This window comes from Procambarus clarkii, chromosome 45, assembly GCF_040958095.1.
Source record: "Procambarus clarkii isolate CNS0578487 chromosome 45, FALCON_Pclarkii_2.0, whole genome shotgun sequence".
NCBI classification, from domain to species: Eukaryota; Metazoa; Arthropoda; class Malacostraca; order Decapoda; family Cambaridae; genus Procambarus; species Procambarus clarkii.
In genome coordinates, this window is record NC_091194.1 from 4551455 (window position 1) to 4567400 (window position 15946).

The 15946-nt window shown below is 36.3% G+C and overlaps 1 protein-coding gene across 3 annotated transcripts in view; it reads left to right on the plus strand.

Moving 5' to 3' along the window:
• Positions 1–15946, plus strand: part of LOC123769856 (probable phosphorylase b kinase regulatory subunit alpha) — an 88369-nt gene that overhangs the window by 9125 nt on the left and 63298 nt on the right. For all 3 annotated transcript variants that reach the window (XM_069301227.1, XM_069301228.1, XM_069301229.1), the window contains exon 11: positions 11233–11383. In XM_069301227.1, coding sequence (XP_069157328.1) covers positions 11233–11383 — 151 coding nt within the window. The remainder of the gene's footprint in view (positions 1–11232; positions 11384–15946) is intronic.

Sequence of the window (15946 nt, forward strand, 5' to 3'; positions counted from 1 at the left end):
GCTCAATATTAAAATACAAAAAAAAAAAATATTGTATATACATGTACAGTGCATCAGTGATTGTTAGTTCCCTTGTATGCCTTGTGCTATGGCCACAATAGTCACACTCAGTTTTATAGGTATATGTTAAAGAAACATGTGTTATATACTAATAGAGTATAAGTATATTGCCGGAAGTATAAGAAATATTGCCGGATCAACCGTAGACATCAAGAGAAAATATAGTTTTCTTCAAGAAGTGCCAGACCAACCGGTCTGTGGTGGATATGTGGGACTGTGGGCTGCTCCAAGCAACAGCCTGTTGGACCAAGCTCTCACAAGTCAGAAGTAGGGGGAGTAGAACAACTCCCAGAACCCCAACAAGCAGGTATCAAGCAGAAAATGGTTGCAACAGTGGTACTGTACTCGTAGAAGTAATGCATCTGAATGATGTAATGGCATATGAATTTGATGGTCATATAGAAATTCTGCTGCATTTTGGGGATATAATATTACACAATATAATAAAGCATAAAAAATGAATTTGTGGCTAATCAGATAACATATTAATTTCACAGTATGTCATTAACGTTCATGTTTACAGATTTCATAGATATCACATAGCTTCATCTGAAGAAACAATGTTTAATTGCATTTGTAAACAGTTAGGTTAAAGTACCATAACAGACAAGATTTTAGAATTTGGTTGTTATATTGTCAGGCAGTGTGTGTGCAGTACATATATATGTGCAGTACAGAAGTTACATCTGCTTAACATCAAACTAGAGGGTTTTAATAGCGATACAAGACTATGAAATTAGGTTATAAAATAGTACTGATGTGTAGTTTCCTATGCACCTGTAATTTGCAAGATGTGATAAATCTGTGAAAAATATTAAAGTTGTATAATGGAATTGAAGCTGCATCCTTTTGTGTGTACTCTCCTAGTTGTGCTTTGACTCTTTGATCCCTGCCTCTCAACAGTCGGGCAACTGGTGTACAGATTCCCGAGCCTATTGGGCTCAATCATATCTACATACGAAACGGTGTATAGAGTCTGTCTCCACTGTGAGTGTGAGAGGAGTTCAGGGATGTGGGTTTGATCCCATCAATCAACTTTATTATTTTCTTCACGGTATCATATGCTTTTAAGTTTGGTCCAGTAACCAGTTTAATTTTCTTGAAAGAAAGAACCTCTTCCAAACTAGTGGGTTTTAGGTTTGAAATTTCACTTGGCTTCATGTGTGTATAGTATTTCTTTATTTTTTTAGGCAGATGTGTAATATACATTACCTTTTTTCTATGTGACCTCTTTCAGTTTGTAGATCGCCAACGGTTCTTCATAGCCTCCGACTTGGACCTTCTTTTAGATATTTTCAAAACAGAGCTCAACTTCTTGCAATGTACCTGGAAGCACATGTTGGGCCGACCTATAGTTACATTGGAGTTAAATCAGAGCTTTCTAGGTAACACAGATGTTTAACTCGCTCCTTCACCTTAGCATTGTGCCCTCCCTGCATTTTGTAGCTGTAATCTGGTAGCCATCAGATTGCTGAGACTTTTTGACTCAGTAAAGGTATGCATATTTTGCTGCATGTCAAGATAACAAGACAACCATATATATATAGTATATAAAATACATATATAGACAACCATATATATATATATACTGTATATATCGTATATATATATATATATATATATATATATATATATATATATATATATATATATATATATATATATATATATATATATATATATATATATATATATATATATATATATATATATATATATATATATATATATATATATATATATATATATATATATAATAAATTAATTTTAAATTTGTCTCAAAGAATCATGCAAGGTACAATGATGACAGATTATACAGCATTAACCAATTACTGGATGTTTTCCATTGTGTGTGGTACCCAACCACTTGGACTGGTCGGTATGGCAATGGCCTTGCTTCTTGCAGGTTGGTGTTTCATTCCCGACAGTCTGAGTAGTGGGGCATTATTTCTTCCCGCTTTCTTATCCCAGATCCTTGTCTCCTTATATCCCTTGTAAGTGCTATATAGCCTTGCTGGCTTGGTGTTTTCTCCTGATATTTACCTTACCATTATGTGCTGTTGTCGATCGTATCCTGGTCATAGATTTCAGTTGAAAGTTTGTTTAAAGTAGGTTTGAGCAGTCTGATACTCGTGTTTTGTGTTTGTAGATTGTTTCAGGTATTGCATGCATATAAGTATATGAATACAATTATGTATATGTGAATTAATTTGAGTGAAATGAGTATTTCTGTAGTTTTGACTAGTAGTAAAACTACTAATAGAAGGTGAGTATGATTTACTTGAGAAATATTCTTAAGTTGTTTTGTCAATGTACAATAATTGTTGATGGTAGTCTTGTCAAATATTATTGTATATTGTTAAAATGTACCTGCTTTTATTTTAGTGTCTGCATCCATGTGCATCAGCTGTGATTCATAATATTCCGTGATTAAATTGACTTGTCCATTCATAAAGCATGGATCCGGTATACAGTATTCAATTTCTGCCTGTTATTTGGCCTTTATTTTCTGTAAGAAATAGGTAATCTTTTCTTTATTTTCCATAAAAAATGGCAGTGTCAAACGGAGATCAGCCCATCATTTTGCCCAGCTATTTAACTTGCGTATATATAGTGAAGTGGAAGATTTAGCATATTTTCTGTTCTAATGTTTTATTATTATTCATCATGCTAACCAAGTTAATCTGTGAGGCAAGATGTTTACTTTTCATTCATGTCTTTCTATGTGAAGTATTTGCATATTTGTTAAATCTTTGATCCTTGCAATCTTTCAAACTCCTGTATGCATGGTTTTCTTTTAGTAAATTTTCCTTGTAATGCATAGTTATTGGCTGGCTGTCCCAAACATTGGATTCATTTTCCATCTGAGAAAAGTGATAAGCAGCAGGTAAAAATGCATGCATAAATGAAAGGCTATGCATAAGAGACTGGACAAATAAGAGACAGACTTGAGGAATAAAACTTCGACTGAAGAAAATGCAATATCACAAGTTATAAACTTCAGAGTTTTGGATGTAACATTGCAAGGTTTCCAATGTGGTAAAATCAAACAAACCAAACCATTAGAAAAGAGGTGACTGGAGAGCAAATCCTACTCCCCCGTAAGTGCTGATCACTGTTAATTTAAATCTCAATTTAGTTCTTGGTATGTATCTCACATTGGCTTCCTGAATTATATCTTGGATTTTATTTCATCGTTTTATGCCCCAGCCATGCTAAATAGTTCTCTAGAGTTTTGTGCTTACTTTTGATGGTGATAACTAAACTATTATCTTGGTATGATAGATTTGCTAACAAGGAAAAAATGTGAAGAAAAATATATTTCTTGAATGCAGTCTTTATAACGAGAAATAATTCAGTGGAAGGTCATTAATTTATTGTGTGTAACTAGAAATATTTGCAATGTAATATTAAATTTGGCTAATGACCGGACAACATTTTTTAAATCCAGGTGCCATTTCGGGAGTAATTTCAGTGAGATAGAAAAAAATATACAGTCCATGCCCGATAAAATTACAGAACATTCCATATACAGTAATGTACATAGAAATAAAAAAGTTTCAAATGTAAATAGTCAAAGTATTTATTATATACTTTATAAATTATTTACAGATTTTTACCATTTGTTTATAAATTTTAAGTAAATTAAATAACTGGTGCATTGCTAGATAATGTATAATGTTTATTTAGATTTCATATAACAGGTCAGTGATTAATTTCTCTGGCCCAACCACTTGGGATGGATGGTAGACAGATGGTCTTGCTTCGTGCAGATCGGCGTTCAATCCCAACCGTCCAAGTGGTTGGGCACCATTCCTGCCCCCCGTCCCATCCCAAATAATTATCCTGACCCCTTCCAAGTGTTATATAGTCATAATGGCTTGGCGCTTTTTCCCTGATAGTTTCCTCCCTTCTCAGGTACTGTATTTATTATTATTCCATCTTCCAGGCTGCTTTCCTGGAAGATTTCACCATAGACTGATGCACTGCTTTAGGTGGATTTTGAAAGTGTCTCATTGTTCATAAAAGTGTTTATGATGCTTTGGGTACAAATGGCTAAAAATTGTATTCATACTCAGATGGAAACCTGTGATCATGCTATTATATGATCCAGCCTTCTGCATTATCTACATTTTTATGTCATTTTGCTCTCATATTGATATCTTGAGTGATATTTAGTGCCTTGAATATTCTGTGACAAACAGTGCTCCATAGTCTTTGCAGCTTGGCACCTTCTCTTGTTAACTGCTAACGTTTTCATGTACTGGTACGTGAAGCACTCGCAGAGGGTAACGGTCTGGTCGTTATTTTGTAATTTGTATTTATATAGTAGAGTACAAAGTGTGCAGGACGATGTTCTGCACGAGTTCATTTATTAGTTCATCATACAGTATTTGTTATTTTTGGCATCTGCCTGTTTTCCCACTTCAATGAAATGAGGAGGCCGTCACTAGGAATCATGACACTGAACCTTCACAGTATTTTCCATGGTGGTATCTTTATGGCTGATTGGTATCTTGTCAGTTACTTAGTCTTTGTGACCTACAGGTATCTTAATTATAAGGTTTAGTTAAAGTTAAAAATGCTGTCAACAAATAATTTCTGTAGCTGGACGAAAATGCTCTACTCCAAGATTGTTCAATTGTTTTCAGGCAGATATGGCTTATTTGATAGTTGATTTTGTTATGGGTGGTAGGATGTCACTTGGCAGTAGGTTTACAAAACTTTTTGGGAATGTATGTTTACAAATATATCGTTGAAGATTGTCCATGTGAAAAAGTCTGGCCCATGTAGCTTGTCTGAAAGGTGGCTTTAATTCAGCCTCAAGAAACAGTACTGAATGGCCCAAACAGGATTTGGGTAGTGGAATTACATTGTTGAAAATATCCTTTATTTGTGTGGTGCGGTGGTTCAGTTAATACTCATCGCCCTGTAATTTTTTTAATTTGTTGAGTTACACAAAACAATTTTGTTTAGTTTAGGATTTTTTATTTTATTTTTTAAGTTTTTTAATTTAAGATAATTTTATATTTTTTTTTGTACATTTTTTGTGTATTTCAAATTAATGTTCTAGTACTTCGATGATGAGGAGAGTTACCTGGCCAGTGATGTGGATCTCTGTGTGTACTTCTTTGCTGTTGGGCTCGATTATTTGGCATCAACGTGGAAAGATCTTGGCAGACCAACAGTTTGTTTTAGGATGCACACTAACTATGTTGATGGTATGTCTTACCACACAGTTATCAATAACTGTTAACCGCTGTACTGCGCACCTGTTTTTGGTAAAAATTTCATGGTGCAGTTAAGGACATGTTTTTGTAATCAGCTAATGATAATGTCAAAATGTTTCCAAACATTTTCATTTCAACTCGGTGATGAAAAAAAAATTAAAATTTGTCCTGGGTAAAAAAAAAAAAATAATAATAAAAAATCTTACAATCCTCAGGGCACCTTAAGGAGCTCTGCGCAGTTAAGTGGTTAATGAAATTGTCCAAAGATAATGGGTGGAAATGTAATTATTTTTAATGCATCGATATGTGAACTGTGTATTACGAGTTATTTAAGGGTTTTGTTATTGTATGTTGATAAATATTATATACTGACAAATTTTTAGTTTTAAGAATGCAATTTGATCATTAAGGGAATTGGGAAATATATGTTCACTTCCCAATTGCAGGGAACCGTTGGGCCCAACGTTATTGATAAAAGATTACCCACTGTTTTCTTTTAAAGTATCAATTTAAAGTTTAAGGTAATTTTGCCAAAATGACATTAATCTGTTGTAAATATTTTGCATATTACTGCCAAGTTTTAATTCCTTGACAAAGATTATTTAAAAGTTCTATAAATTCTGAATGGAATCTAGTCAGCCTTTACAAAGTGCAATGATTGTGTTCTGGGGAAAGCCTGAACATTAGTGAATTTATGCAAAATGAACTTATTATATGAGAAAATTAAGACCTTATTCGGTTCACCTTCATCGCTCTTTAATAAGAAACCAGTACCAGTAATATAGTACAGTAACAGGATTTCATGCGAGAGTGTGAGCTGGCTAGATAGCTGGTTGAGATGTTGGATCTGCCACCTGGTGGTGGGTGGGGAGCTGCCGAAGGTGGTATGTTGCTTCCTTTCACCCCCTTTGCTTGGCAGTTATTGAAGTGCAAGTTTCACCTTCTTCGGGTATTACAAACAGCCTATTCCAGGCCTTTTGCCTCATTTTTTGTAAAACGTTCCTTGGATGTTAATTGGCTTCACCAAGCTGGTTTTCCAGGACCTAAAGCTTCATAGCTTTCAATGTCTTGGACTATTTCGGTGCCTGGCTTTTTATGAACTCAGGGCTGAAGGGCTTTGTTATAGTGTTACTATTGCCATCTGGTAGTGGTGGTAGATTAGTCATGGAACAGCTTGGTAATCTCTGCATTACCAAGTTGCACATGGAAAAGCTTTTATGTTTATGTAAAAGTTTTCTGCCTATGTTTTGGGCTGAATTTAGTATTTTCATTTATATTCCTATCATCAGTATGACTCCACAGAGATGATTTGTGAAGCTCACTATATGCATGTGGAATGTCAAGCTGCCCTTGACTGGCACATCCTAATCAAAGATTTGCAAAAGAGGACAGACCTAGTTTAATTGATCATGAAAGCAGGAGGGATCACTAATGCTTGATCACTAAGTTCAAGCAATATATTGTGGTAAACTTTGTCTTAATGCAGCCCAATGATCTCCAGACATTCACAAACTATGGCCTCCAAATCTGCCTCACTCTGTACTTTACAGACAAATGGAAATAAAAACGATGTACTGTACTGTAATTATGAAATTATAGTACATTACTGTATTGTGCATGTCATTGGCCATCTTTATTGTATAATAGATTGTTGCCTTGCTTTCTGTTAGGACATTACAGTGTATAGTTGGGGAAAAAAAGTTTGATCCCAGTGCTGTCAGATTGTGATTACTGCCTGTATTATTCATGTATCAATCATGAATAACACGCCAAATATTAGGGGGGACTCCCGGTTTGCCTCCTGCCTCCTCCTCGCGTATTTGCACTCGGGGCAGTGGCGGGCGTCGTTCCCGAGTGCGGGTAAAAGTGCACCGTTGAGCCTGCGCATGACTGAGCTCGAAACTGCACTTGCTGATGCAGCTAACACTTGACAAATGATCCTTAACTTCCAAAATACTAATGGGAATCGACCAAATTGATGGAGGAATTCCTGAAACCAGCAAATTCACGAACAAGAGGACACAGATTCAAGCTAAGGAAACAAAGGAGCAGAAAAAAATTAGAAAGTTTTCTTTCGTAAGCAGAGTGGTAGACGGTTGGAACAAGCTAAGTGAGAAGGTGGTAGAGGCCAAAACCGTCAGTAGTTTCAAAGTGTTATACGACAGAGTACTGGGAAGACTGGACACCACGAGCATAGCTCTCGTCCTGTAACCACACTTGGGTAATTACATATGGGGTATAACTGGCCAACCTCTCAGTGTTCGAGAGAGAACTCGACAAGCACCTTCAAATGATACTAGGTTAGCCATGCTGTGAGCAGCCGCTTCTAACAGCCTGGTTGATCAGACCAGCAATCAGGAGGCCTAGTCAGAAACTGGGCCATGGGGACATTGTTCCTCAGAATCCTCAACAGGTAGTCAACAGGTACAGGTAGCATTCATTAACTTAGGGGCGTGCTGCATAAAATTTTGATCCTGAGCATAAAGATAAACATAATTTTTAATCATTACATAATTCTTAATATCATTTCCAAGTCAAATTATCTATTATAAAATTTCCTTAAAATAAATGGTGAGTACAGTATATAACATACAAAATAATATTTTATTTAATGCACCCTGTATATTTTATATAAAGATACATGGTCTAGTCACTAAACGATCAAATAATGTTTAGTTATCGTGTGAAGTAAGTTGGCAATAAAAATGGAGCTCGAATAGTTTGTGTGGACCCCGAAGTTCAACAATGAAAGTGTGTAGCATTTCTTAAATTTGTTAACATTTTCCTGTTAAAGATTGTAGAAGTATATGTATATACTAATCAATATATTTTATTGTTTCAATGTAGATTATCAGTGTTTAGAATGAAAGTGTTGTATTTTGAGCTTATTATATGTTTATATATATATGTGCTTAAAATCTAACTTGCTATAAATGTGCTTGGGAAATGTATGATATCAGTAATTAGTGTTGATTCTTTTGTAATGATGCCTTACTCATCTTATTGCGAGCTAGACACCCAGCTACTACGGACAAGTTTACAAGGCAATGCACTATTTGGTTCCAAGTTTGCTACAAACTTAGTGAAATGAGGATTACATAGGCCTTGTTTGTTTTAGTATTTGTAAGCTTTTGGGCTTCAACAACAATGTTCATGGGGATAAAAATGTATTCTCCCGTCAGAATTTTTCACGTGCTATGGTTTTAGTAAACAACGTAATGCAAGAATAGGTCAGAGTATCTTCATACTTTTCCTTGTGATAAGGTGGTGTAATTCATTACTCTTGAGATTTCATAATATACTTTGTATTTTCAGGCAGGAACTTAGTCTTCACAAACTCACTAAATTCCTAAGTGTAGTTGGCTTTTGTATTTTTGTGTTTCAATTAGTAATTTCAGCATTTGCTTTTTGTGATGTGACCAATAACGGAGTGTGTGTGTGTGTGTGTTAAAGTATCCTTAAATGTGAAATGTAGATGACTTTTTATGGGCATATGTTGCTTTTGTGCATCAGACAAATGGTCTCAAATTTGTTAACATACACATAATACAGGTACAGTATTTACTTAGTGTAATCATAGATCATTTTGTACTGTAATTTGATTTTAATTATTTAATTACTGTATTACTAAACTTATTTCTTTACTAGCATGTTTTCATGTTAATAAACTAATGCCTACCCATACATTTATCATCTTGTAGACATGATTTAATTTTAGATTCATCATATTTGATGAATACTTTGTCCATTCTGATTCAGTTATCTGGCCCTGTACAGAAAATATGATGCTGGACAAGTATATGGAAAGAGCAGAATGTATTGGATGATCAAAATAGATGTATGAATAAAGAAAAGGTGAAAGATATGGACGAGTTCCAAGCTGTGATCAGTTTATGAATTTTTAATGCAGTTTTACCTTGTAGTCTCTTATCATCTGGTATCTCCTCATAGCCAGTACATTGACATGGTAAGGGGAAGACTTGAATGCTTCACCCTCTGTGGTTGGTGACCAAGTTGAAGGGTCGTCTACCTCTGACACATCTGCTTGCTTGCTTGCACTTGGAGGAGATCTCTTGAGGTCTTGTTTCATATTGCTGCAGTTGACCCTGACCTTTTATCCCACTTTCAAACATGTCTATAAACACCTTGTTGACCACAGGCTCTACACCACCTTGAACATTGACTACATAGCCCTCTAATTCCCTTGATGATGCTCTGTCTCCTATTATCACTTCTTGTGGTGGTGCCATGTCACTAGTCACTAAGAGTGATGGTTTCTTTAATGCCTCTTCCTCAGATTCTGAAACAATGGTGCCTTATACTGGACTCCCCATGTTGATCATTGAGAAGCAGCAACTTTATCCCCCAACATGCACTAAATACTTAAATTTATATCCGTATGCATGGCTGTCTTTTAGAACCTTTTTCCTTATCCTTGTCAATGTTTATTTCTGAGAACTGAATTGTGTAGACTCATGTTCACATCTCTTCTGGTTGAATGTCCTTGATTTTCACGATGGAAAAAATTGCTTTTCTGCAATTTTGATCTTTATGCCAAGTCACTCTCGATAAACTTATATGTGAACCCGACTTTAAAATGGGTAAATTTTTTCTGTTATTTCTGTAAACTTTTCATATATTTCTGCTCCAGAAGTGACATTGTGCAAGATTTGTAGGACCTTTGAATTGTGACTTGATTAGTTCAATTATACAGTATATAGCCATAATTTTTAGTGCTTTTAATAATTACTATTTTGTTAGTCTTTCCTGGCTTTGGACCTTCCTTTGATAATTACTTGCTTGCTTACTATTGTAGTGTCTGCCATGATCACTGGCACAAGTGTATGTCTGGGAAGTTTAAACTGTGTCAGAACACTGTAATGATTGTGGGTGCAGTTTACATGTATAAATTGTATTGTGTAGGTAGTCTCAGGTAAATGTTGTGTGGGTGGTCTTGGGTAAATGTTGTGTGGGTGGTCTCGGGTAAATGTTGTGTGGGTGGTCTCGGGTAAATGTTGTGTAGGTGGTCTCAAAGAAAAGTTGTGTAGGTGGTTTCAGGTAAATGTGATGCAGTGCAATGTTGTATTGCCTATTTGCTATGTATATGAGTTGAGTGTGAGGTCTAGTTTTTTACAGCTTCACAGACTGGAGAGTGGCAGTAATGATTATCTTGTGAGAGATAGTGTTAGGTAGCTGGACTAATTATTTGGTGAAGTAAGCAGGGAATATTTAGAGAGTAGATATTAGCAATTCTAAATGAAAGTAAGCATTTTGGGATCAGTGTTTTAAGTGTATAAACTTGAACGCTGAATTATATAGTAAAATGTTGCTAGTCTTTCAGTTTTATGACTAAGCTTATTTGAGAATGAAATGTACTACTGTAGCAATATCTTGGAGTACTTGCTATCCCTCCAAGTGTAAGATGTGAAATCGTTCTGTTAGATTTGACTAGAACAGTAAGTTAGACTACTTCTTCTAGGAGACACTATGTATGAATGTGCAAGAAGATATTGATACAAAAATCCTTAACTAATTGATTTTGTTGGAAAAATGAAGATAGAGATTTAAATGTTGTGTACAAGCTGTGTGGAGTGTAAAAAATGGAATGGATAAAGTATATTAATTAAATTGATGACTTGAAATATGCATTAGAATGCTTCAGATAAAATTCAGTAATATGGTTAATTTACCCCATGAAAGTCTTTCGTGTAATGTCATGTCATATAAAGCTTTTGAGAGGTACAGTTATCATCCATTCTGTTCATTTGTATGTACTGGTTGTTGGTAGAATTTTACCTGGTATCGTAGATGTTTGTCTTGTGTTTAGTCCAAAACAAGTAGTGCCCTAACCCTTGCCCACTTATCCTATCACTAGCACACTGGTGTGTGTGTGTGTATCAACCTTATACACATGTAAAAGTGAGACCATTTGTCATTGTAGAGTGTGGACACAGAGGAGTGGTACGTCATGCATGATGCAAACCTGCTATGCTATTATTTGAAGTCGCATATGGCCTTCCTGAAGGAGACGTGGTTCAGCTCTATGCTTGGCAGACCCACCATTACTTTTCTTGTTCAGTCATTTATGTTAGGTAAGATTGGAATTTTTTTAGTGAATTCCATTTTAATGGGTTATATAAATTATATATTTTTATTGTCTTTTTAATGATGTTCACTACTGCACTTGCAAAAATGTATTACAAAAAACTGGTATGGGGCTGCCTTTGCAGTGTTTCTAATATTACTATCACAAATTTAGGGCAGGCATCTATTAATGTGTGCTTGACCTCATTTCTAAGTCAAGTGGGCTCTTGGAGGAAGTATTGCTCTCATGTGTGGTCTGGGAATTACAGCAGAAAACTTTGTATAATCAACACACGACAAATCCTAATGTACCGTAATTACAATAATTAACATAAATATTTCAACTTATATTACAGCACTTCACTTGTGCTTAGATGCCTTGTACTGTATTTTCTAAAGATAATTAAACTGATAGGAATCGTTATCATCATCCTTTCCTTGCAATTCCCTAGTTGCATAGATTTATCAAATGTTAAACTCGGCTCCATTAAACATAATGTTTCCATTAGCCTCTCTTAAGTCATCTGAACTAAAAATAAGTAACGTCGTTAGCCCACTTGTATACTGGCCGTACAGTACTAGGGTGATGTGGGTTTTGATGGAAAGGAAACCTGTATCTTAGGAACTGTTTTATTTAGTGCTCCTGAGCTTGTGTCTTGCTTTGTATCAACATCTTTGGAAATATACTGTAGATGTATTTTGCTGTACTGTGCCTTACTTTTAGTCTACCATACCTGTGATGTGGCTGATGATATATAGCCACACTGGTGTGCTGTTGCCTTGCGATAATTATGTACAGTATAGGGTTTTACAAATACATTAGGTGTATTAATGTAATAGAAAGCCACTGCAGTTTCGGTGAGTTTAAATGTAGTAATTATGCAAGCCACCATTTCTCTGAGAGTTCACATACCTTTGTTGAACATTTACTACTACAATAACCTAATGCAGCCTATTCTCAAAGCTTCTGCTCTTGAATTAAATGCTTTTTAGTGTTTTCCTAATCTTGGTGTTGTCCTCCCTTTATTCAAAGGTCATGCTGTTGGCTTTTTAATATGCTGATATTCTGCATTAATGCTGGAGTTTGTTATATTACTTTAATGTAGAACTAATAGTATTCATAATTAATTTGTATCCATGTTTCAAACTTGAGCATGCTTATCACATAAGATTGCAAGATTAAATTTTTTAAAAGATTGTTATACAATTGATACAACTACTTCAAAACATTTCTAGAAAATTTGTTGTAGAGAAGATGGAAAAAAGTTATTAAATATTCAATTTGAAGTAGTTATAGGCGACTCTTGATAATACTTTGGTATTTGTTACCCCCCCCCCCCCCCCCTCCTTCCAGACACACACACACACACACACGCACACACTGTGTAGGCTCATGCTAACATGGAAGATAAAGAATTTTATTTCTTGAAATATAAATTAAGTACTGTACTATACTATCAGAATGAAAATCATAGGAATGTTTTGAGAAAAGGCCCATTGAGTTTTTACACAGAACTTTTCTTTTGGTAAGGATTTTATATGGAAATCTAAGTAATTGAATTAAATTAATATTTATGGAGATATGATGCCACAGCAGCTCTACTGATCAAAACTTGGCATTTTTAAATAGAGGACTAGCCTTTGATATAAACAAAAAATTGGCCCATTGGCTTTTCCATCCCCCGAACTGTTTCTTCCCATTAACTTATTTCTATGAAATTTTTTATGAACTGGATTAAACCGTGCTGAATCATGGAAGGTGCCACTAGTTTCCAATAATACTTGCTAGACTTGGGAGTAAGGTCACTGGTTGCCTAGCGTACACATTTAATCCTAGTGGACAATGTTTTTCTCAATGAGCGTCCTAGGCACCGGCTCAAAATGGTATGTTTCACTATACTTTACACCCTAAAATATTTTGACAATAACCTATATTGATTTTGGAAAAAAAATCAATGAATACTTTAGTATTAATGCAGTAGATTGTTATAAATTAATTTACACAATTAAGTACAGATACGTTTTGAAAGTCACTAATATGTTTAGTATTTTCGTCGGGTCTTAATGCTAATACAGTATACGTAGGCTCGCACCCTCATTCACAGCCCTTGTAGATTTGTTCATTGATATATCACGTTATTGTGATGTCTGTATAAGGACATAGAGGTAGAATATCTGGTTGACAGAGTCCTGAGTGCATGGGGGAATTGTGTAAAACCCCAATTGTGCTTCGGGATCCTCGTGAGGGCAGTAGCACTCTAGGTTGCAATTCTTTTACCTTGTCGTGGTACAGTTGACTAAGGCACATCTGGGAACATCCCGTGCATAGGTTTGAACCCTCATCGCGGCCCTTGTGGATTTGTTCATCTAATACAGTATGTATATTAAAACTTTGGAGCCATTTAGAAATTGACAATATTGTTAAATGTAAATAAAATACATAAAACATTTAGATATCATTGTAGTACAGTACTTGGAAAAGGTGATGGTGGTGAGAAGAAATTTGATTTTCTAGAGGTATTGAATGGTGGCTTCCTGAGATAGCTGTACACAAATATGTCACATTCGCCCTTGGATGTCTTCAAAAGCTTACCAGAGGGCAAAACCTGGCCCCCTTCCTCCTCACAGAGGCATAGGGAGCAGGGGATTCATGAAGTATGAATGAAGAATCAAATCTCACTGAAGAATCAAATCTCAAGAAAAAAGTGAAACAAAACAAGACAGCTGGAAGGTTCACTGGAAGTAAACAAACAATTCTGCAAATGATCTACCTAGTTGTTAAGTCATACACCCCCTTAATAATGGGTGACCACCACCAGGTGGTAGCACCATGGTAGTTATAGCCTTCCCATGTCAACAATCCCTAGTCCTTTAACTGATGTTAGATGTGTCTGACTGCTCCATGAGTCACCAGGTTTTCAGGTCCTAGATTTAGAAAAGTGTTGGCCATCCTTTTGGACTTTTTTTTTTTCTGTGGGACCATTTGCTTGTGTATCACTCCATTCTTTAACATTTGCTTCATGTGCATGTGTTTAAAAACCTCACTTGTATGGAGTTTGGAAACTGTTTATCTTGAGCTGTGTCTGCCCTGACGGTTATTTCCTTAATGGGCTTGTGTGTTCATGTCATAGAGGCTGGTCTCCTGTGGAAGGTGCTTCGCCTTGAGTAGTGCAAGGGTCTTGGACTCTGAGGTTCTGAGGTTGGGGCATAATGGGGTTTATGGATTTAAGGGGTACTCTATGGTTCACATGCTTGTATTTTTTTTTTTTATTAGAATATATACAAGTTCTTACATTCTTGTACAGCCACTAGTACATGTAGCATTTCGGGCAAGTCCTTAATCCTATGTTCCCTGAAATACGACCCCCCGCGTAGAATCGTTTTTACAACCAAGTACCCATTTTACTGTTGAGTTAAACAGAGGCTACAGTTAAGGATTTGTGCCCAGTAAATCCTCCCTGGCCAGGATACGAACCCAGGACAAATCCCTCGCGAAACGCCAGGCGAGCGTCTTGACCACTACGTCACGGAGACTATATGTTGCACCCCAGTGATGCCCTTTGTAGCAGAGTTTTTCTAAGAGTTGCTGCAAGTATTCATACTAATTGTCCTGCCTAGGATGTCCTGCTAGGTCTTTACATTCAGGCCTTGGTAAACCTTGTGGGTCTTTGGTGTGGATCATAATTGATTGATCCACCGAGCCTGCATTGGCATATTTTGCTATATGCAATGATCATTTATATTTTCTGCATTTCTTTGGCTGGTTAGTCCTTGGATGCGTATTCCAGAAGGTTTCCATCATCCCGCTCTGTCATGTTCTTCATAGTCAGTTCTTTTCTCATTCCTCCTATGGGATCAGGCTCTCACTTTGTTTTCCTTCCGTCACCTTGATTTCTTGGTCGTCCCTTCTGTCTATGACTCCTTTTTTGAGGTGTTTTTGCTTCCAATTGTGGGGCTAGGGAGTATCTTGCTTTCTCGTGGGTGCATGGGCTTTGTTCTTTTGGCAGTCTTCTCCCTTTCTGGCTGAGATTGAGATGGTTGGCTTCCAGTGAGGTCCTTTTGTTATTGATTTTTTGTTTGGTGCATTGTCGTTTGATTTTTTGTTGCAGTAGTTTGCAGTGTTGTACCAGCCTGCAATCTGCTCTTGAGCCCATGTTGTTTGGAAGTTTTCAGCTTTAGCTACTGTGTTATCTAATATGTCTTAAGCTGATGTCAGGGCTCGTTTGTTTTTTGTCTTAGGAGTCCTGACTGCTCATTGCCTGGTCCCCAATGAGCTTATGTTACCCTGGGTAGGGTTTTCCTCCAGGTCTCTCCCCTTCAGGGTTAGATTTTTCTTCTCTGGTGTGTCCCTTTTTTCTATTTCCTGTAGCTAACTACATGGAAGTACTGTTTGGCCCTTCTAGGAAACTAGTGTTGAATATAATGAAATACCTCTTTCTGGGGAGGGAGGGGCTGCAGTGGCGCTCTAGACCCTCCCAGCTCTACCAGATGCGTTGGTTGGTTTTTCTTGGGCTCCGGACTGATGATTCCTGACATGGTAGACATCATTTACCTCATTCTTCTTGCTCATT